General features: G+C 41.5%; 2 protein-coding genes across 3 annotated transcripts; one reads left to right on the forward strand and one right to left on the reverse strand.

The window, feature by feature from the left end:
* Nucleotides 1-2,567: 2,567 nt before the first annotated feature.
* LOC136469109 (uncharacterized) lies at nt 2,568-3,368 on the reverse strand. Its single transcript, XM_066467431.1, has one exon. It carries the CDS (start codon nt 3,366-3,368, stop codon nt 2,568-2,570), a length of 801 nt encoding a protein of 266 aa, XP_066323528.1.
* Nucleotides 3,369-6,675: 3,307 nt separating this feature from the next.
* On the forward strand, nt 6,676-11,642 carry LOC136472140 (nucleolar GTP-binding protein 1-like). Of its 2 annotated transcripts, none has more exons than XM_066469868.1 (14): nt 6,676-6,865; nt 7,518-7,746; nt 8,064-8,181; nt 8,305-8,369; nt 8,442-8,555; nt 8,715-8,789; nt 9,375-9,413; nt 9,558-9,629; nt 9,763-9,876; nt 10,349-10,420; nt 10,505-10,541; nt 10,814-10,926; nt 11,131-11,325; nt 11,448-11,642. In XM_066469868.1, the coding sequence occupies exons 1-14, from the start codon at nt 6,780-6,782 to the stop codon at nt 11,550-11,552; spliced, it is 1,434 nt and encodes a 477-aa protein (XP_066325965.1). In that variant the 5' UTR covers nt 6,676-6,779; the 3' UTR covers nt 11,553-11,642. The 2 variants fall into 2 exon arrangements, with proteins under 2 accessions (XP_066325965.1, XP_066325966.1); XM_066469869.1 differs by having other exon boundaries at nt 7,628-7,746.
* The last annotated feature ends 9,787 nt before the right edge of the window (nt 11,643-21,429 follow it).

Below are 21,429 nucleotides of genomic sequence, written 5' to 3' on the forward strand. Positions count from 1 at the left end.
GAGAGTTCATGCTTGTTACTCTTGATGATCACCATCACCTAGACGGCTTGGTGATCACCCGACGGAGCTTGTGGGTGACCCAACTCAAGTTGTGAGCAGTTTTGGGTGATTCACTGTGACGGAGTGTCAAAGAATCAACCCATAGAGAGCACTTGATCCTTGCGTGGATCAAGGGGGAGCTATACCCTTGTGTAGGTGCTCCAACGAGGACTAGTGGGGAGTGGCGACTCTTCGATACCTCGGCAAAACATCGCTGCGTTCCTCTCTCTCTATTTACTTTGAGCATTTACTTTGAGCAATTCAATACTTGTCTTTACATTCATAGAATTGCCATGCTAGAGTAAGTTTGGAACATAGGTTGCAAGTCCGTTGTGCGTTAGATTAATAGAAATACTTTTCTAGGCACAAGGAGTTAATTGGGCTAACCATATGATTTAATTATTGCAAGAAAATTTAGAATTAGTCCAATTCACCCCCCCCCCTCTTGGGCATCTTGATCCTTTTAGTGAGCAAGCCGTGAGCGCACTGGCCCGGGCACCCTCCACCACCAGCACTTCCTCGATGGTGCTGCAAACCTTCTTGTATCACGGCCTAAAAAACACCAAGCAATCACATACAAGTTAACTAGCGTGTTCGGCTATTCCACTTCTAGTTGTTTTAGCTTATTCTCTCTCACATAACACTATTTATTCATCCGAAACTAGCTGAAATTCACTGTTCATCGGATCAGCCGAATAGTCGCTGGCTCAAATCAAATAAAATATGAAATAAATCTAAAGTATCACGAGAGGATAGCAAAAGGAAGGGAGGAGCAATAACATCAGAGACAGTGCGATCTTAAGCGATTGAGAACTCACTATCGCTTTCTTTTTTTGCATTCTCTCTCTTCAACAATGAATAAAATACGCTTCTAGCTAGCGATTTGCTGTCCTGTTGGACACACCCTAAGCAGCAAGGGCTCGAGGATAGGAGAGCCAGCAATAATGTTATGCAGGGAATCCTCCGAAATGCTGATCCATTGAAGTGCGAGCTTCTTGAGCTTGGGGAACCGAAGCGCCTGGGTGACATTGTTAGAGAGGTGGCATTGGCTGAGAGTGGCGATGCAAAGGCACGATGATAACTAGAAGGCAAATGTCGGCAGAGGTGGCGGTTGCAACACCTGCGGCCCCCAAATGAAACGGATCGAGCAATCAATCTCTTGGAGGTTGTCGAGGGTGGGGGATCGGAGCCATGCATCTAGAGTGGTGGGGTGGTCTTGTAGTCATTGTGCGAGGAAGCAAAAGCGGCGGACAAGGCCCCGGTGTACGGAGAGGATGCAGGAGACGACATCGATGGTGCGAAGGTCACCGCCGTCGAGGTTGAGAGGGGTGAAATGCTAGAGATGGCGCCACCGGGTGGCGAGGATTTGGGTGCGGGCGGCATCCCTGGTGGGGAGGAGAGAGATGACCTCACCCAAAATGGCGCTCGGGAGGAGGCTGATTCGGTCGATCCCATCTCCTTCCTCTTTGCCAGCTCCAAGCGGCGGATCTTGGATGTAGGGTTCGTCTCCTCCAGCTCCAGGAGGACTAGAATCGGGCGCAATCATCGCTGGTAGCGGTGAGATGTTTACTCCACCCTCCTGTTCTGCGCTCTTGGGTGCCTCCGGCTTCCTTCTCTTAGCACGGCGAGTCGCCGCCAGAGTCTCCATTGGCCGCACCTGATTGGTCGATGGCCCGATGGGTGACTGGGGAAGGGGGAAGAGCACATGACTAGCTCAAGAGCACCGCCCGCCACCACGCTTCTCAACCCCATGAGGTTGGGTACGCACCATGCACCGTGCAGCATCCAGGCCTCCTGTTTCTAGCCCATAGGCCTAGCCCACCTATGTTAGGCTTCACCACCACATTTTTTAGGAAAAAGTCCACGTGACCTCCCTTAATTTTTACGAAAGTCTGTTTTTCTTCTCTGAACTCCAAAACTGGACAAAATACCTCCCGCAACTTTTAAAACCGTTCATCTTACCTCCCTGGCCGTGTTATAAGCAGTTTTAAAGATAGTTTTGTCTTTTTCTTTTTTATTAACTAGGTAGCGTGCCCATGCGTTGCTACAGGATAACTAATAATTTATATTAAAAACACATGGATCACACGATAAGATAATAATACTGTTAAATTAAATATCAATGTTAAAGTGATATTTAATCCAAAAATCAAAGTTTATGAATTTAACATAGTCACGGAATGCGTGGCGTCGTAGGCTCATAAACTCTAGAGCTTCTAGAAATTAGGTCGAATCCAACCTAGAGCCACGAAACCCTGCATCTTTTCCTGGATGGGCTTCACTTCGGATGCGCCGGTAGCAATATCAATGATCTCCAGTCGATGGATCAAGTCGTATGGATCCCTATACAATGGCTCAGACATGTAGATTTTGTTCTCTTTGTACTTGGATACACTTGTTCCACTGAAGTTTTCATTGAAATGTTTAGACACGAACAATGTCTGATCACCGATGTCCCTCACCCTAGACCACTCCGGCATACGGTCATGGAGGTTGCACTTATAGATCGCGCTGCTATAGGTGAAGCTCTATGTCTTGTGGAACGTGCTCACAATGGCACCCTCAATGTGCAGCTCACCGTTTGATTCTAGGTAGCTGTGGTGGTAGAGCCCCGCAGGTGGCGACAGCGATGGCAACAACATCACGGTTGAAGTAGCGCCGACGACATTGCTGCTGCAGACAAAGATTTCTCCAGTGCAGTCGATCACCAAGAACTTGTCTTGGCAGTGGATGATGGACCCCATGGAGAACTCTAGTTTAGTGTCGAGCAGTGTCCATGCACTGTTGACTCCAACCCAGCAGAACACGACCTCTGTGGAGCACCCAAGCATGGCCATGGCCATGCACTCGCGGCCGGTGGCGTCAGGCGACGCCGAGAGCATGATCTCACGGAAGAACATGTCCCTCATGTCTTCTAGCTTGATGGCTCTACCTGTGGTATCCACGTCCCCATAGCTGTTGGTGGGATGGAGGACCCACCGATCGTGGACTCTAGACACGTGTTCTGATGAGGACACCGCCATGATGTGTTCGCCTGCTGGCGGAACCTCAACGCGGGGGGCACGGGCACCGACGAATGGATTTAGCAGCGTCACGAATGCCGCCTCGTCCATGAGCGCCATCCACCCACACGAGGAGTCACACGCCACCTTGCCGCGCACGTCAAGCAGCGTCTTGGAAAAGACCTTCACCAGGACACAGTAGAAGCCGACGCGGTCCAAGTCGGGGTCGAATGGGAGCAGTAGGAGCGGCCCGAAGGTCGCGAACGGGACGACGACGCGCCATGGGGAGCAAGCGGATTGGAAGGACGCCGCGTCATGGCCTAACATGAGACGCTATCCAATGGACTCGAGGAGATCCTCTAGCAGGCTAGATCTCTAGTCAGAGAGAGGTACGGACCTTCTCTTAGGATTGGGAGGCTGAGCCATAGAAAACAGATGACATCAACTATGGTTCACACAAGAAATAGCAAGCGAGGGCGATGGAACACGTGAGCGTGAAACCAAATGAAAGGAGAAAAAAGATGTCCCTTTTACAAATGTAAAGAGGGAAAGTAATTAAATGTAGGCAGATTTGATAAGGTTATTAGAAATGCAAAGGCCGTGTTCGGCTGGCTGGGCTAGCTAGCGCTCTCACAATGGCACTATTCACGCGAACAGTGTTCCCAGATAGAACAATATTTTTCCCTCACAACAATCAGCCGGAACAATATTTTGATTTATTTTTCAGTCCTGCCGAACAGGCCTAAAGAGGTTTCTTTATCTTAATTCTCTTTTCTTTTGTGTTAATTCTCTTTCCTTTTGCTCGTTACCATGTATGCTGGTGCATGCAAACATGCAATGTGTATATGGATAGCATAATAATTTTCTACTTCCTATTTTGTCGTGATTCCTCTATCACATGACAGGCAATATTTAATCAAGGAGAATGACACGATCAATCAGTAATTAAGATGTCGTGGGATCGCAGGCGTGGGTAGACGGATGAACCAAAACAAATGTTATACCAAAAAATATCCACACTTTATTCTTTTTAGTTGTAGAAGAAAGAGATATACGTGTATACGGCAAAAACGCTAGGCTATCCTTTCAGACAAAAGAGCACCCAAAACCTTCCCCGAAAGGCGAAGGCGTCGTCGAATCGAATCAAATCAGGGCCAGCGAGGTGGTGGCGGATGAAGGGCCCATGCATCAGAGACTACAGAGCGAGGCGGGTATCACTCTCCGGTGGGCGGTACGATGGCCATGGCGGTACGAACCAAAACAAATATCATAGGGGTCGATGCTTGATTATTATTTTCTTCCATGCATGTAGCCTCAGGTGATCGATTTGTTTTCTTCAAAGCAGGCGGGGATCCTTTGAAGAACATCAACGTACCTTTCTTCTAGAGCAGCATGATTTCGATGCATGATTATTGTTTCTTTCCATGCATGTGGCCTCAGGTGATCGATTTGTTTCCTTCAAAGCAGGCGGGGATCCTTTGAAGAACATCAACGTACCTCCCTTCCAGAGCAGCATGATTTCAATGCATTATTATTGTTTTCTTCCATGCACGTGGTCTTAGATGATCGATTTGTTTCCTTCAAAGCAGACGGATATCGCAGGCATGGGGAGACGGACGAGCCAAAACAAATGTCGTACAAAAAATATCCACGTTTTGTTCGTTTTAGTTGTAGGAGATTTTGGCTGAATCTTTGAAAAATTATAGTAAATCACAGAAAAATCATTAAATAAAAAAATCTAATTTTGTTGGACTCCACATGAGTAGATCTACATAGTGAACATATAATATGGTATGCTTTAGTACAAAGGTTTTGATGTGGCTTTAGATCTATGCTTTTCTATAAACTAATTGGAATAATTCATAGCTGCAGTTTCTATGGTATAATTGTGATGAAAGTTTTATGGTGGGCTACTTATTGTATATTTGAACTATAGTAAAAATTTCATACTCATTGGATCATGTATAGCTTAGTTATAGATTTATTTATATTTAATAAGCATAAACCTAAATAAAATCTATAACTAAGTTATACATGATCCAATGAGTATAATTTTTTACTACAGTTTAAATATACAATAATTAGCCCACCATAAAAATTTCACCACAATTGGACCATAGAAACTGTAGCTATGAATTATTGCATTTAATTACGGAAAAACATAGATTTAAAGCTACAACATAAACTTTGTTCTAAAGCATACCATATTATATATTCACTGTGTAGATCTACTCACGTAGAGTCTAAAAAAATTGGATTATCTATTTTATGATTTTTCTGTGATTTACTATGATTTTTTAAAGATTCAACCAAAATAAATAAAAAAGATAAAGATAAAACTACCTTCAAAAACCACTTATAACCGGGTCAGGGAGGTAAGATGAACGATTTTTAAAGTTGAGGGAGGTGTTTTGCATGGTTTTAGAGTTCAGGGAGGAAAAAATAGATTTTTGCGAAATTGAGGGAGGTAATGCGGACTTTTTCCTTTTTTGAATACACAGCTGCAGCAGAACAGCCAACAGGGGATTGGCATATGATGATCAAGTTTGCTCAAAAAAAAGATGTTGATCAAGTTGCAAACTTTGCGCTTGAACTAACTTGTGTGTTAGGAGAAATAAAAACGATAGAGAATCAGCATGTAATTGGGTCGGAGTGATCTATTTATTTTTAAAAAAATCCGAGTGATCTATTATTATTCATCTCAACCCACAACCTGTTTCCACAATATTTTTTCCTTTTTTTTTCTAACTAGCACACATGTCCATACATCGCAACAGGAGGAAAAATGCTATCAAATGTTAATGGAAATGGGGATAGGAATATTACATATCTATTTATTTATTTTTAACCTTTTCCGTAAGTCGGGATAACCATGGCATCTATAATATAAGTTAATATCAGTAATAATATGTCCTATTAAATCTATCTCAAATTAAAATACGATCTTGATAGATATATTTCCTTTCATTGTAAGGCAAAAAAAAAAAAATAGTCATAAATAATATCATAGCTTTATTTCATACTATTTTATGTTGGTAGAGTTCAAAGTTTCATGATTTCTTTTCAAGGTCATAATAAAAGTATGTAATTCTAATATCTGAATTATATTCGTAAGGAGATAGTTACCGATGTGTCAAGGATTAGTCTATCCGTTCATGATTATGAAGGAGATCTATCTCAATTTCTACATGGCAGCCCTCATCGAGGATTACACTGGTGCATGCGTACAACTTGGAGCTAGATATATTTTGATTAGATTGACAACAAACTTCTCAATATTTGTTCACGGTTCAATTGGTTGGACCATAGGCTATTAGTTTGATTTCTTATTAAAACTATATACAAAATTCATTGGTCAAAATATTTATTTATTAGGCAAAAATCAGAGTTCAAAGACATCTAATTATTAATTTTTTACATCTGTAAGAAAAAACAATAGATACTCTAGTCTATATAGAAAGGAAAGGAAAGGAAAAAGAAGTAGATATGAAAAAAAGAGGTGGACACTATAGAAAAAACGGATCAAACCAAAGGACGGACGCGGTTACTAGACATTGGGCTCTTGGACCAAGCGATGCTTTTCCGCGGGCCGTTGGGCCCGTGGAACCATATCCGTTGCAGTAGACTTCAGAAGCGCTAGTTCGCTTGCTGTTGCTGCTGTGCTACTTCAGAAGGGATGCGAGCCTCCGCAGGAGGCCGCGCGGTGTTCCACCTCCAACACCTCCGCCCGCGCCCGCCATGGCGAGCCCCTCCTCCTCCCGCCACCACGCACCTCTCCCACTCAGCGCCCGCGAGGCGCGCCGACCACCGTCGCCTCCCCAAAGGTTTGTCTTACCAGCTACGCCCGCCACTCCCGCCCCCTCGCACGGAGGGTGTTCGACGGAATGCCCCCCGGCGACGCCTTAGGTACAGGTAGTCGCGGGCACGCTGTTGCTGCTCGTGGGGTGCTTCTTTGCGCGATGGATTTTACTTCGCTACGCTTCTATTGAGGCCTGCGTGCTGTTCACGCGGGACTGCCTGCCTAGGATTATTTATTACCTAGTACTAGTTTCCACATCGTATTTGCCTTACCAAAGCAAAGAAAATGGTTGCCTGCAAAGTGTTTGAGAGCAGCTCCAGTGTACTCCTCAAATCGAACCGAGGGAAAGTAAGATTCGATTAAACGAACGGAGCGCACTAAAGACATCGACTGCTTCCAAAATCGGACTTTGCAGAAGAGTCCAACTGTGCGACGTCCTCCCTATTAAAATATTATGCTCAATCGGCTTTAGGGAGTGCACAGCGTGTGCATGAGCGGCCAGTTCAGATTTTTTTGGTTGTTTTTTGAAGCATTGGTCGGATGCCACACTAGAGCTTGCGAACTTTACCAGATCAAAATGTGTTAAACAATGTCAGTTTGGTTCGACGCCACACTGCTGATGCCCTGATGAAATGCCCATTTCCAGTCATGCTTCTCAGTTTGATTTTTTCTTGCAGGAAACCAAAACTCTGCTGCTCCCACAAGCATTATTATTGTGGTTTTCAGTGTCGTTTCAATTTTCGTACATTGTTTTTAATATTTTCCACTCGTGCTGCCTTCAACTCAGGTTCTTTATCAACTCTGGAACCGGGGATTTCATCAGTCTACTTGTGTCGGCGGGCACACTCTGCAACATGTAGCTATACGTTGGATGACAGGTTACAGGGAGAGCTAGATGATATGAATGTAAATTCTTTTCTGAATATTTTAGCAAGTCTATTTCACTTGTTCAACAGGCCAACAGGGCCTGACATTGAAACCCACGTTCTGGTTCATTAATGACATGGGAATCATTGTAAAACTGATGACTTACATAAAAGAATGGAAAGTGAAATTCTCACTCTTGGCAGTTAACTAATTTTCACGCCTCAAGCACTAACCTTATGAAGCACTTGTGAGTTGTTTAATTGAATCATCTCACAAAAGAAGACCGTATTTTCTTGGGCATTAAACTTCATGATCATGCTTACCTGCTATTCTTCTACTCCTTTACCTCATTCCAGGGAGAACAGAGAAAGCAAGAGACAGTTGGTGCGTTTCAGAAAATACCAATGGTGATGCCTGCAACTGATATACTAATGTCAGCACAAAGGAAATCTAGAAATGTGCCACCAACAAAGGGTATGATTCATCTGACCATTAACCATTTATTATTCACACTCTGCTAAATGAGTGACGATCGTTCTCTTAGCATTTTGTTTTAGCATGACCAGATGTTTGCTTTATGAATCATATGTAATGTAGGTATAGCAAATATTGCTAAGCGTGAAAGGAACAAAGGTGCGAAACAACTTGATGCCTTAATGAAAGTAAGTGGATCATGTTGTCTCTCTGCTGAGTAAGTTCATTTATTTGATATTGAGAACTGTTTTGTTTCTCAGGAACTTTCTGTACCGCTGAGAACATACACAGAAAACTTCCCAAAGAGGAGAGATTTGCATCCTTATGAGAGGTCTCTCATTGAGTTGACTTTTGGGGAGGGTTATTATGAGCAGGTATAGTTCTAAGAACTTCGTTTTCTTGGTATTGAGTATTGGTATGAGATTGTCCATAATGGCACAGAAACAAGTTATCAACTTGGTATGAATAATACTATGATACTTCTCCCTTCTACTCGTTGAGTTATTATGATGTTGTTGGTAGTGCCCTGCCAGGTTCTAGGACGTGTGGATACTCTCAGGAAAAGGATTACTTCTGTTGGAAAGCAACATGCTTCAGACTGTGCTAAGGTGAATCCATACCAATTGATTTATACATTAAATTATATTCCAACTTATGGAAATGCATACTGGTTTACTGTACTTGGAGATAAGATGTACAATAAGGTATTGTTCTAGGGAAAATGATCAAATTTGACTCCCACATTCAAGTCAAGACATGTCCTCTGAAACTCTCTTGTGTGCGTATACTTGCAACTCATAATCCAATAATAGTTATGCTAAGTATTGAACCATCTCACCACGTTTTCAGTCCAGTGGATTAGTTTGATCTCACTTTGCAAAGTTACAAAAGCATGGTTTCAGTTTTCGGAATATGATTGTTATCAGGTTGTTCTCACTTGTGACTAATAAAATAACAGAAAGTTACACTCAGTATCAGTGTTACATCATATTAAACATTTTCTAGGAAAACATGGGATGCTATGTCTAAAATCTAATATTTTGATCTGTAATCTTTATTTAATAAACTATCATTTTATATTTGGAAAATCTTGACATTGCTCCCATAACTGGAAATTTGGGTAATATTTGTTTTCTTTTTCATAGAATAATATGGAATCTTATTCCTGATGTATATATATTTAACCTTGACAGTCAACAACAAAACGTGAAGCAGAGGAGCGCCTCACCGAGGTCTGTTCAGATTCCAACTTATACAACTCTTGCTGTTCTCGATCCTTTGTCGCTGTCTTATGGCCATTGACAAAAAAATTCTGGAAGTGACCCTGTAGTTGCATTGCTAATGTTTTGCTTTTGTGTCTCTATCTACTTTTCCAGGGCAGAAAGAAACTTGAAGAGGCTTTCCAGCATGGGAAGCATGCCATTGATGATTTAGTAAATGTTGCAAAGGTATTAACTGCAGTTATCTTTCTTTCAAGTTGGAGAATAAGGAAATGATTTCGGTGCCTCTTTTTTTTGCTGATGTTATTCAGGCTTCTAATTTTTTTAATTTGATTTATGGCTAACTTTTGAGTTGCTACAGGCTTTGCGTTCTATGCCTGTTGTTGATCTACATATTCCAACACTATGTCTAGTTGGATCACCCAATGTGGGGAAGTCATCATTAGTCCGCATATTATCATCTGGAAAACCTGAGGTAATGCTCAGCACAGTTTGTATGTTGGTAGATGGTAGATACAGTTTCACAAGCAAGCTCAGCACAGATTGTATGTTGGTAGATGGTAGACACAGTTTCACAAGCAATTTTCTATTGCTAATGTGTAATCAGAAGTAGTTGTAATCGTCTTGTTTGACTTGTTGAGTTCTTACCAAACAGTAGTTTTTTAATGTTCATGCCTCATCCAATGTGTTCCTGTATCAAAGAATGTGTTCTTCATTGGTGAGCTTCAGTTAACATCTTTGAGAGGCTTGACTTAGTAGCAAAACGTTTCTGTTTACTGAATATACATTCTTGGAAAAATGCCTGACTACGGGTTCTGATTGTTGAGTACTTGAGTTTGTTCCATGTCATCATTTAAGCATTGGTGGCTGCAATAGTATTATCTGTAATATACAGTTAGCTGATTGCTAAATTCCTCTCGTGTCTCATCCTACTTGTATTTCTGCAGGTCTGCAGCTACCCATTCACAACAAGAGGGATTCTAATGGGTCACATTGTATCCAATCACGAACGTTTTCAGGTTCAATCATAGAACCATTAGACTTGACACCAGTTTTGCATCCTTTGCTTTTCTTCACAACTGAACAAAGGTATCCTTCTGCAGGTTACGGACACTCCAGGACTCCTAACGAGGCATGATGGTGAGTCAGACTTGGTTCTCAAAGCACTCTGCTTAAGAGGCTGTGGCTTTCATGTGTAAATGTGTGATATTTTTGTTAGTAAGTTCAGATGATTAATTTTCCTTTGTGCCTGATAAAACAATACTGTAGAAAATATGGTTTCTAGTAAAACTAAGAGTGACTGTCATTTACATGGTGTGTCTCTTTTTTATATTTTAGTTTATTGCTTATTATAGGCACATATTACTGCACCAAAAGCTCTGATCCATTTTTTGTTTTGGGGTTTTTTAAAGATGACAGAAATAACATAGAGAGATTGACACTTGCTGTCCTTTCATATCTACCTATCGCTGTCCTGTATGTGCATGATCTATCTGAAGACTGTGGGACCTCAGTGGCCGATCAGGTACATCTTTTACTTCTCTGTAGCTTCTGGTGTCATTTATACCCATTCTATTCTAGGGGACACCAGAAATACTAGCTTGCCTAGGTCAATCAGAAGAAAATTCAATTCTCAAAAAAATCAGAAGAAAATTCTTGGCCATGTGTTCAGACATGCCAAATCACAAGTTTCACATCCCTGCACTTAAGCTGATGTTTTGTTTGGCAGTACATCACGTACAAGCATATTAAGGACAGATTCGGCGACCGCCTATGGCTTGATGTTATATCCAAATGTGATCTTTTGGGAAAGAAAGAGCCCATAAGCTTTCACGATGCTGATGCTGATGTAGCACAGTACAGAAGATTGGGGCCAGAAGGCGCCCTCCGAGTATCTTTGCAGAGTGAAATCGGCGTCAAAGAGGTTAGCTATTCTCGTGCCAGCCTCATACTTAAATCTATAAGTTGTGTTTACTTGTTGCTTATTGTAGCGACTGCCAGGCCCGTTAGAATTTAGACTAATATATTGCTTCTGTGTCTCTACAGCTAAAGGAAAGAGTGCATGAGCTACTGACCTCTCAGATGGCTCGGATCAAAGCTAGCAAGGCGGAGCATGAAACACAGGAAGTAGGGACTAGTGTTGTTTACTGAAGTTTGACAATGAGCACTCGAATATCCATGCTGCATGTTTGTGTAAACATTCCACTAATGTCGATGACGGTAACGCATTTCATCTGTTGTCATTTTGCCCATTTGGAAAGGGTGGTCAATATGAATTGTTAGTATGAATGTGATTGCCCATTTTCTTTCCCCCTACCGTGGCCGTTATCCGTTCACTAGTAGAGAATAGACTTTGATCCTCGATTAAAATGGGCTCTAGTCCCGGAATTTTTTGCGCCCAGGACTAGAGATATCTTTAGTCCTGGTTGGTGGCTCTAATCGAGACTAAACGTCCCTGCCCAACGGCTACTGCGCCAGACAGAGGTGGCAGGGACCTTTAGTCCCGGTTGGAGCCACCAACTGGGACTAAAGGTATACTTTTACTCCCGGTTGGTGGCTCCAACCGGAAATAAAGGTCTACTCCCGGGCTGTGGCTGCGCCCGGGGTTGGAAAGTTATCTTTAGTCCCGGTTGGAGCCACCAACCGGGACTAAAGGTCTCCCCTTTATATCCCGGCCGCCTCCTTCCTCCCCGAGCCCGAGCTCAGCATATTTTGAAGCTCACTGCAGTAGTGTTCTTGCTTCCTCCCTCCCTCCATTGTTCCTCCATCCATTCTTCGATTCCTCTGTCGATTTCTTCGATTTCTCCGTCGATTCTTCAGTTGTAAAGGTTACTAATCTTATACTCTTATTTTTACCATTGTCTTATCTCATTTTGTTCAATATATATATATATATATATATATATATATATATATATATATATATATATATATATATATATATATATATATATATGGTTCTTTATTTCGGTTTTTTTCATTTGTAAGCAATTTGAGCTCAAAATCACTTCAAGCTTGCATATTTATATGAAAGAAGGTTAAAGTAGCTAGTTGAACTTGCGGACCGTGTTTATCTCGGCGACCATGTTCTCTGCCGAGCGGTAACGGACGTCAAGGATGAGCTTTTATTCTACGAGGGAGAGCGGCAACGGTCGTGGAAGACCGTGTTCCCTTCCTCGTAGAATCGGAGCTCTTCCTTGACCAAGTACGGTGCCGTCCGGTGGAGAAATGCTCGCCGAGATGATCACGTAAGCAAGTTCAACTAGTACGGATGGTTATTTATTCACATGTCCCGATATCGTCGTAGTAGTCTGTCAATCACCGTACTTTTTATTTTAACTTTTTATAAAATAAAAAACTTAGAAAATAGTTAGAAAATTATAGAAAATCCGTACTAGTTGAACTAGCGGACCGTGTTCATGTCGGCGAGCATGTTCTCTGCCGAACGGTAACAAACGTCAAGGAGGAGCTTTGATTCTACGAGGGAGAGCGACAACGGTCGTGGAAGACCGTGTTCCCTTCCTCGTAGAATCGGAGCTCTTCCTTGACCAAGTACGGTGCCGTCCGGTGGAGAAATGCTCGCCGAGATGATCACGTAAGCAAGTTCAACTAGTACGGATGGTTATTTATTCACACGTCCCGATATCGTCGTAGTAGTCTGTTATGTGTGTACACTCCCATTCTTCTGTTAATTTACGGAAATATCATGTGAATTACTTACCTGCCGCAGTAAAAGACGAGAACACAATGACCATTAAAAATATCATTGTTTAGAGATCTAGATAATTTTATAGTTTCTTAATTTTATTTGTTTATAAAAGAAGAAATTTATAGTGTATTAAAAAATGAGTATAGAGAGTAGATGGCAGCTGCTTCCGGGTCCTCGACCTCTCATGGGTTTCCAAAGCGACTTAGGCCGGGTCTTCCTCTCATTCCATGTGGCAAGTGTCGTGATGAGACGAAGATTGTGATGGAGTACCGAGTGAAGAAGGAGGGTCCCAACAAGAATCATATCTTCTACAAGTGTCCGGATCGCAATGTGAGTTATTTTATCGTATTTAATGATTATGATTAGTTTATACCTATTTTCATGATGGTTGTGATTAAAGTTTTAATTTCAGTGTGATGGCAGTGGACGATGTTCAGGCTTCTACTGGGAGGAAGAGTATGTTGAACTCGTGCAAAAATATCTTGCACAACAGGTAGATACGGCGACTAATGAGACAGTGATCCAGCCGAAGAAGCCCAAAGATGTTGCACAATTGGGGGATCTGTCTGTTTTAGTTGAGATTGGTCGCGAAATCCTTGTGCTCCTGAAATGTATTTTTGCTTTAGTTCTTTTAGTGGTAGTTGGGATTGTCTATATTGTAGCGATGCTTTCATAAATTTGTATCTTTTGTGGTGGCACGCATGTTATATAAATAATTAATTATGATCTAGGTTTTAATATGATATTTATGTCATGTAATGCAGATGAGCCGTCATTGGATGTATAATGCTGATCGCCGCTCCCAAGAGTTCATTGACGGCGTGCATTCTTTGTTACGTGCGGCCGAGGCAAACAAACACGACGATTTCATGTGCTGTCCATGTGCCATATGTAAGAATACGGTGGAATATCCTTGCTCAAGGACTCTTCATTCACACTTGTTCAAGTCGGGTTTCATGCCAAACTATATTTGTTGGACAAAGCACGGAGAAATCGGTGTTGTAATAGAAGAAGGTGAAGAAGAAAAATGGGACGACAATGATATTATTCCTGATGGTGCGTGCTTCAATGATACTACAATGGGAGAAGCTGAAGAAGAGGTAGCCGCAGAAGATGAGCCGGCTGATGATCTTTCTCAGGTCATTCGTGACGCACAAAGAGAATATGAAAGTGAAAAGGAGAAGATCAAGTCCGAGCGGATGCTAGAAGATCACAGGAAATTGTTGTACCCAACTTTTGATGCAGGGCAGAAAAAGTTGGGAACCACACTAGAATTGCTGCAATGGAAGGCAAAGAATGGTGTATCTGACAAGGGATTTGGAGAGTTACTAAAAATCCAAAAGAAGATGCTTCCGAAGTACAATGAATTGCCCGCCACTACCTATGAAGCAAAACAAGTTGTCTATCCTATGGGGCTAGAAATAGAGAAGATACATGCATGTCCTAATGACTGCATCCTGTACCGTGGCAAAGAGTACGAGAAATTGGATGCATGCCCGGTATGCCATGCGTCGCGGTATAAGATCAGGCGAGATGACCCTGGTGATGTTGAGGGCGAACGTCCGCGTAAGAAAATCCCTGCCAAGGTTATGTGGTATGCTCCTATAATACCACGCTTGAAACGTCTGTTTAGAAACAAAGAACATGCAAAATTATTACGATGGCACAAAGAAGACCGTAAGGTAGACAATATGTTGAGACACCCTGCTGATGGGTCCCAGTGGAGAGCAATCGATAGAGAATTCCCGGAGTTTGCAAATGACGCAAGAAACTTAAGGTTTGCTTTAAGTACAGATGATATCAATCCTTTTGAAGAGCAGAACAGTAGTCATAGCACTTGGCCTGTTACTCTAAGTATCTACAACATTCCTCCTTGGTTATGCATGAAGCGGAAGTTCATTATGATGCCTGTGCTCATCCAAGGCCCGCAGCAACCTGGCAATGACATCGATGTGTACCTGAGACCACTTATTGACAAACTTCTCATTTTGTGGAATAAAGAAGGTGTACGTGTGTGGGATGAGTACAAACAGGAACACTTTGATCTGCGAGCATTGTTGTTCGTAACAATCAATGATTGGCCTGCTCTAAGTAATCTTTCAGGATAGTCAAACAAGGGATATAATGCATGCACACACTGCTTCAGTGATATTAGAGGTGTATTCTTGAAAAAATGTCGAAAGGTCGTGTACCTTGGCCATCGTCAATTTCTTCCTGTAAATCACCCCGTAAGAAAGAAAGGCAAGCATTTTAAAGGGAAGACAGACCACCTGACCAAGCCTCGCAACCGAACCGGTGAGGATGTACTTGATATGGTCAATGATGTGAAAGTCGTCTTTGGAAAAGGACATGGAAGCCAACCTATTCCGAAAGACACTAATTGTCATGCACCCATGTGGAAGAAGAAGTCCATATTCCTAGAGGTGATGGCGAGAAGACTCTAGGAGAAGCGGAGAAGACATTCATTCTATGGCGCAAGTGCTACATCATCATTCCAGGGATGTTGGCTCCACCTCCTCCTGAACTACCTCACCATAGGTACGTGCGGATGAAAACACTACATCATTAATTTGTATTGGCTTAAATAATTAACAATCTGCTCATAATAATATGTCATTCCTTTTTTTGTAGCAGATTCTCCCCCAACCTAAATCCAATTGTTCAATCGCCAGATCATCATAGTGCTCTGTACGATGACATTGTGTTGGAAGACGAGGCTGCATCCACACCATCTCCAAGGAGGTCTCCAACACCGCAGCTGCCACCTCCAAGGAGGTCTCCAACGCCGCTGCCAACACCTCCAAGGAGGTCTCCAACGCCTCCCCCACCCCCGCCTACCAAGAAGCCTAGCAAGAGGCCAGCCCCTCAAACGAAGAACCAGTCCCCGCCTGCAAAGAAAGCCATCGTGAAATCAAGGGCTATTCCCAAAATAATATCTGAAGAGAAGGAAGAAGGAACTGATGCATATAAAAAAGACATGTCTAGATTCTATGACAAACTTAAAATGAATCAAGAAGCAAGGAGAAACCCGGAGAAACCGTACTTCTTCGTAGCTCCAGATATTCTAAGAAAAAAGGTGACTTCTTACCAGCAACAACAGCGGGAATCTCGTAAGCCATCCAAATCAATGTTATCGGACTATGACCGCACTCTCACCAAGTCAATTGAGGCGGCACAGAAAAAGAAGCGGGCAGGGAAAGAAGTTGCCCAACTCGGACAACAAGCGCACCAATCAATCCCCCCACTAGTTGTTGGTAATGAATGCGGTTCGAATTTAGGATTAATGCATTAGGCAAACGTACCTCCGGATGTCGATTTGGATCACCTTGGTGAATTTCTTGATGAGACTGGTCTCGACCTTTACCAGATGTTTGGTGATGGAAACATTGAGAGTGCGGCGGAGGTTGATATTTGGAAGAAAAAATTTGTACTAGGCCAGAGTCTATACAACCCTCAAGCCTTATCTGATCTGGGACGCAAATGTACCTGCTAAACAAGTGGTACATGCAGGCATCTACCAGTGGAGACTTCTGCGTTGGTGTTAGAATTAGAGACGAACATTGGTTCCGTGGCGATGATATTATGTATGTTGACTTTGCAGAATTTCATCAACTATGCCACCTGACCTCTCTGGACAAAGTTGTCATTAGCTGCTATTGCCTGTAAGTAATAATTCTTTCGATCTATTATTAAACTCATCATATGTGTGTATATGCATATAAATTATCCTAACAAGTACTATATATATGCAGATTTACAATGATAGAGCTCAGAAGGAAGGCTGCAATGAAATTGGTTTTGTTGATCCCCATATAGTATTCAAAGACCCAATTACTCCAAAGACTAATTGGAAGTCTGAGTCAGAGAGTAACCTCATGAACTTCTTAGTGAACCAACGCCACAAGAAGGATATACTCTTTCCCTATAACTTCAAATGAGTGTTAATCATGTCGATCATATCCTTAATGGCTCATATATTGATTCTAGTTAATTAATGAGTGTTATGTGTTATATCCTATAAACACATGCAGCAATCACTGGATATTGATGGACATCGATCTGGTGAAAAGTCACTTGATAATCTATGACTCGATGAGAAAACCACAACAAGACTATCAAGATATGATAGATATTATCCAGAGGTAATTTCGGGATCTCTAGCAACTATATATACACACAAACATGATGATTAACTATATCTGATGACGTGGCAAATTTTTTATTGGGCAGTGTTTAGAAAACCTTTATTGAGAAGCAACACATGGAAAATGCAAAGCGCCACTGAATGTAATCCCTTTGAAAGTAAGTCCCCTGAATCGCATCATCTTTATTAATTAAACATATAGCTTTCACCGGATCACCAGATTGGATGACAAATCTTTTTCTCGTAAAGTGGTGTCTGAGGCAAGAACAGGGGAACAACTACTGTGGTTACTATGTTTGCAAGTTTATCAAGGTGCTCTCCCAAAGAACTCCTACAGAGAGACTCAAAGTACGTTAAAATACACTATATATTCATTTAATTATTATTATTGATTGTGTTACTATGTCTATATATATATATATGTACATATATTAATTTATTTTCCTTTAATTTAAACCTGTAGACTCAATGGTTGGAGGAAAAGGTCATACGACAAGACCAAATCAAAGCAATTCAAGAGTCTATAGCCGGATTTTTTAATGAGCAGATCATCGATTCCAAGGGCGAGTTCTACTTCGACCCAACACTGCCATTGAAGCCAAGCTAGAGGATGAGAGAAAACTTATTATGTCACAACAACTGTAATGCAATCTTTTGTAATATATGCACATGAAATAATATAATGTAAAATACACATATGCATGCATGCATGTAAATATATATATGATGCATGCATGCATATATATATTTCTATGCTTGAATTGTGTGATTTAATACGTTCATTGTGCTTGAACCGAAACATACTATACGCACGTATAAATGTATAATTAGCAGCATACAATACGACTTCGAAAACCTATTTTGAAAAGAAAACAAAAAAAAAATTAAAAAGAAAAGAAAAAAAGAAAAAAAACCTTTAGTCCCGGTTCGTATTACCAACCGGGACTAAAGGTGCCAGCCATCGTGGCATGTCAGGAGGCACCTTTAGTCCCGGTTGGTATTACCCACCGGGACTAAAGGTCCTCCTTTAGTCCCGGTTCCTAACCCGGGACTAAAGGACCCCCCTTTAGTCCCGGATGCTTGCTCTCGGGTGGAGAACTGGGACTAGAGAGGGTTCCCCACCGGGAGTAAAGCTCGGTTCTCTACCAGTGGTTCTTTAGCAGGGTACACCGTCCGTCCCAGAATGATCACCATTCTTGTTTTCTCCATTGCAGAAAGATTATCATTCTTGTTTTTCAAGAAGTCAACTAATCTTGAGTTTAATCAAATAAATTTATGATGAGTAATAATTACCATTAGATAAATAATGGAATTATTTTTAAAATAAACCTAATTGATCGTAGCTCAGCTAGTTTTATTATTATTATTATGGAATCCGGGTTCAAGTCATTGACTGGAAACTTGATGTAGGTGTTCGTACTTTTTTGAAGTTATTATCTAGAATATAATAGCGTTATTCATTAGTAGTAATACAACGAGATATTTATGGTGACTTTTTCAATTTTGAGATTTGCTAGTTTAGTCTTTCGGATGTGCTCATAAGGTGTGTGTATATGTGAGCATCTAAGTCTGTACTCTAATTTATATAAAAAAACTATTTGAAGATACATATGTTGATACTATTTTCTGTAAATTTAGTTAAATTTAAAAAAGATTGATTTAGTCCAAACTTAGAATTACATTCTTTTGGGAATGTAGGGTGTAGTAGACATCCTAATTGGAAATAGAATCCTCCTTATGTTTAGTTAAATACACTGACGGTCCTTAAACTTGTGACTCTATACCATTTAGGTACATGAACTCTCAAAATTAAAATTTGTCTCCCTAAATTTGTTAAGTCGAGCATGAGAGGTCCATGCCTCTTAGGAGGACGCTAGTTAGGATAAAATTTTATAAAAATCACTCTGCTATAGTCATTTCTAGACATATCTTTTATTATATATCTAGACAGTGTGTATAGAGAAACAACTATGTATGTAGAAAGCTAAAATGACTTACAATTTTAAATAAAGGATTAAATTTTATTATTGCAAAGAAAGGAAATACGATCCATAGTCTCATTTTGGGATGGGGACAGGCCCAAGAGGCCAAGCGTCTTGACTGAGTTGATGTGCCCATCCAAAGTTTGCATTCCTTCTATTTTCAATTATAAGATGTTTTGACTTTTCTAAATACAAAGTTTTTGTTATGCACTTGGATCTAAATTATGTCTAAATGCATAATACAAACTATGTATCAACAAGCTAAAACGTCTTGTAATTTAAGACAGAGGAAGTATGAGTGTTTGTTCTGCAAGCATGTTTACATGACGTTGGAATATTGAGACTTGAGAGTTATTGCCATGCTGCAACCCGAAAAGCGACATTGCTTTCCCTTCAAAACAAAAGGAATACACACACACTTAGCCCCAATCTATATCCATATCCTCTAATAAAGCTAATCTCCAATAGATGTTCTATCTCTTCATACAAGATGTCCACATCATCTAATTCACACAAAAAAAGATGTCCACATCATCCTCTAATAAGTGCTCCACTAACTTGTAATTCTTTTATGTAATCTATCTATGCAATCCTTTATTAATTACAAAAATGATCCACATCATCTCTATTATGTGCAATACTTTTAATCTTTAAGTATAAGTCATCTACGTATTATATTTGTTTCATCATCCTTTCCTTCTATAGTGTAATATTATATTTGTTTTTCTTCCATTCACTTACCGATTTTTATGAGATCCGTGCTATGAAATAACATGCAAGCCAATGACATATATAAACATGCAATAGCCACGAGGTATTTTATAGAAACTAATTTTCCTATAATAAATTTATTTGTAGCAATAGCAACGCAAGGTATTTTTATAGTGTAATACTACTCTTAGGTGGCGTTTGGACAAGGATAGGGATAAAGAACATTGTATCCTAACTATTTATTTTTTACGTCTTATTTAATTCTAACCGTTCGATCTATTTCCCTTTTACTATCTCACCTCCTATGTCCCCGCATCCAAGCGAATTATTAAAGTCACTGAGGATGATGTGGTACACCCAGTGCACAGTGGAAACTGAGGCGGGCCCAGCAGCCAACATTTTCCACCACTCAAGCCACAGAGGATGCCGTTTGATGTTGAGGTGGTGCTGGTTCCTGCTTTGACCATCTTTTCAATACTTGTTCCTCAGCAGCACAATTGGCGGTTAGGTGATTAGGTAATTACCAAGTGAAGTCAAAAACCATTTTTTTAAATAAACTAGTACTACCATCGAATACTACACGCAGACACTGCAAGTCTGCAAGCACCTTTGGCCCTAGCAGTGTGTGAAACGTAGTTGGGTTTCAGCCGGTCAATAGTGTTTTCTTTTCAGCCCTGTTTGGCTTACTTTATATTTAGCTGGTTTGGTTTCTTTTTTTAACCGGGACAGTGTTTTTCTCTCATAACAATTCAGCCAGAACCGTGTTTTTTAGCTAATTTCAGCTAAAATTCTGTCAGCCAAACATGACCAATAAATTAGCACCAGCCGGACTTATCAGTCCAGAAACCAACCAGCGAACAGGCTGATAGTATAGATGCATGTACTCCGTAGATCCATATATGCATACATATAGATCAGCTAGAAGACTATATGCAGACAATGTAACTATATGCAGATCCATAGATCAGCTGGAAGATAGTGAGAGCAAGAGCAATGTATTTGGTTGAACTAGTCCATAAGAGTGGGCCCCAGAGCAGGTGGCAATAGTAAAATTGCAAGCCACAATGTATCCGGATCAGCCAGTCTATAGGAGTGGGTCCCACGATGAAATAAAAAATCTCACCTCAACCTCCTGTGTCCCTTCGCGCGAGTGGATGGAGAACTCCGCCCTCAACCTGTTCGCCGCTGCCGCCGCCTCCGTCTTCTCCGTCCCCGATCTCACTCCTTCCACCAAATTGGACCATGGCCTTTCATGTATACCTCCTCAAGTATCGCATCTACTAGGATCTGTAACTTCCCTGCCCTTATGTAGCCTACGAAGTCAGATCGGCCGGCGCCCGCGAATGGCTGGCGCGGCAACCTGGAGAGCGGCAACCTGCTCGCGGATGGCCGGCGCGGCAACCTGGAGGGCGGCGACATGCCCGCAGATGCCCGGGCGGCGACTCGCATCGCGCGCGGACGCCCGACACGACAGGCACGCCG

This window comes from Miscanthus floridulus, chromosome 8, assembly GCF_019320115.1.
Source record: "Miscanthus floridulus cultivar M001 chromosome 8, ASM1932011v1, whole genome shotgun sequence".
In the NCBI taxonomy this organism is placed as follows: Eukaryota; Viridiplantae; Streptophyta; class Magnoliopsida; order Poales; family Poaceae; genus Miscanthus; species Miscanthus floridulus.

Excerpts from the sequence above, each read along its gene's own strand:
- LOC136469109 (XM_066467431.1), bottom strand. The coding sequence starts at position 3,368 with ATGTTAGGCCATGACGCGGCGTCCTTCCAATCCGCTTGCTCCCCATGG.
- LOC136472140 (XM_066469868.1), top strand. The coding sequence starts at position 6,780 with ATGGCGAGCCCCTCCTCCTCCCGCCACCACGCACCTCTCCCACTCAGC. Across the intron at positions 8,790-9,374 it reads ATGCTTCAGACTGTGCTAAG|TCAACAACAAAACGTGAAGC; the intron begins GTGAATCCATAC and ends TAACCTTGACAG. Across the intron at positions 10,927-11,130 it reads GGACCTCAGTGGCCGATCAG|TACATCACGTACAAGCATAT; the intron begins GTACATCTTTTA and ends TTTGTTTGGCAG.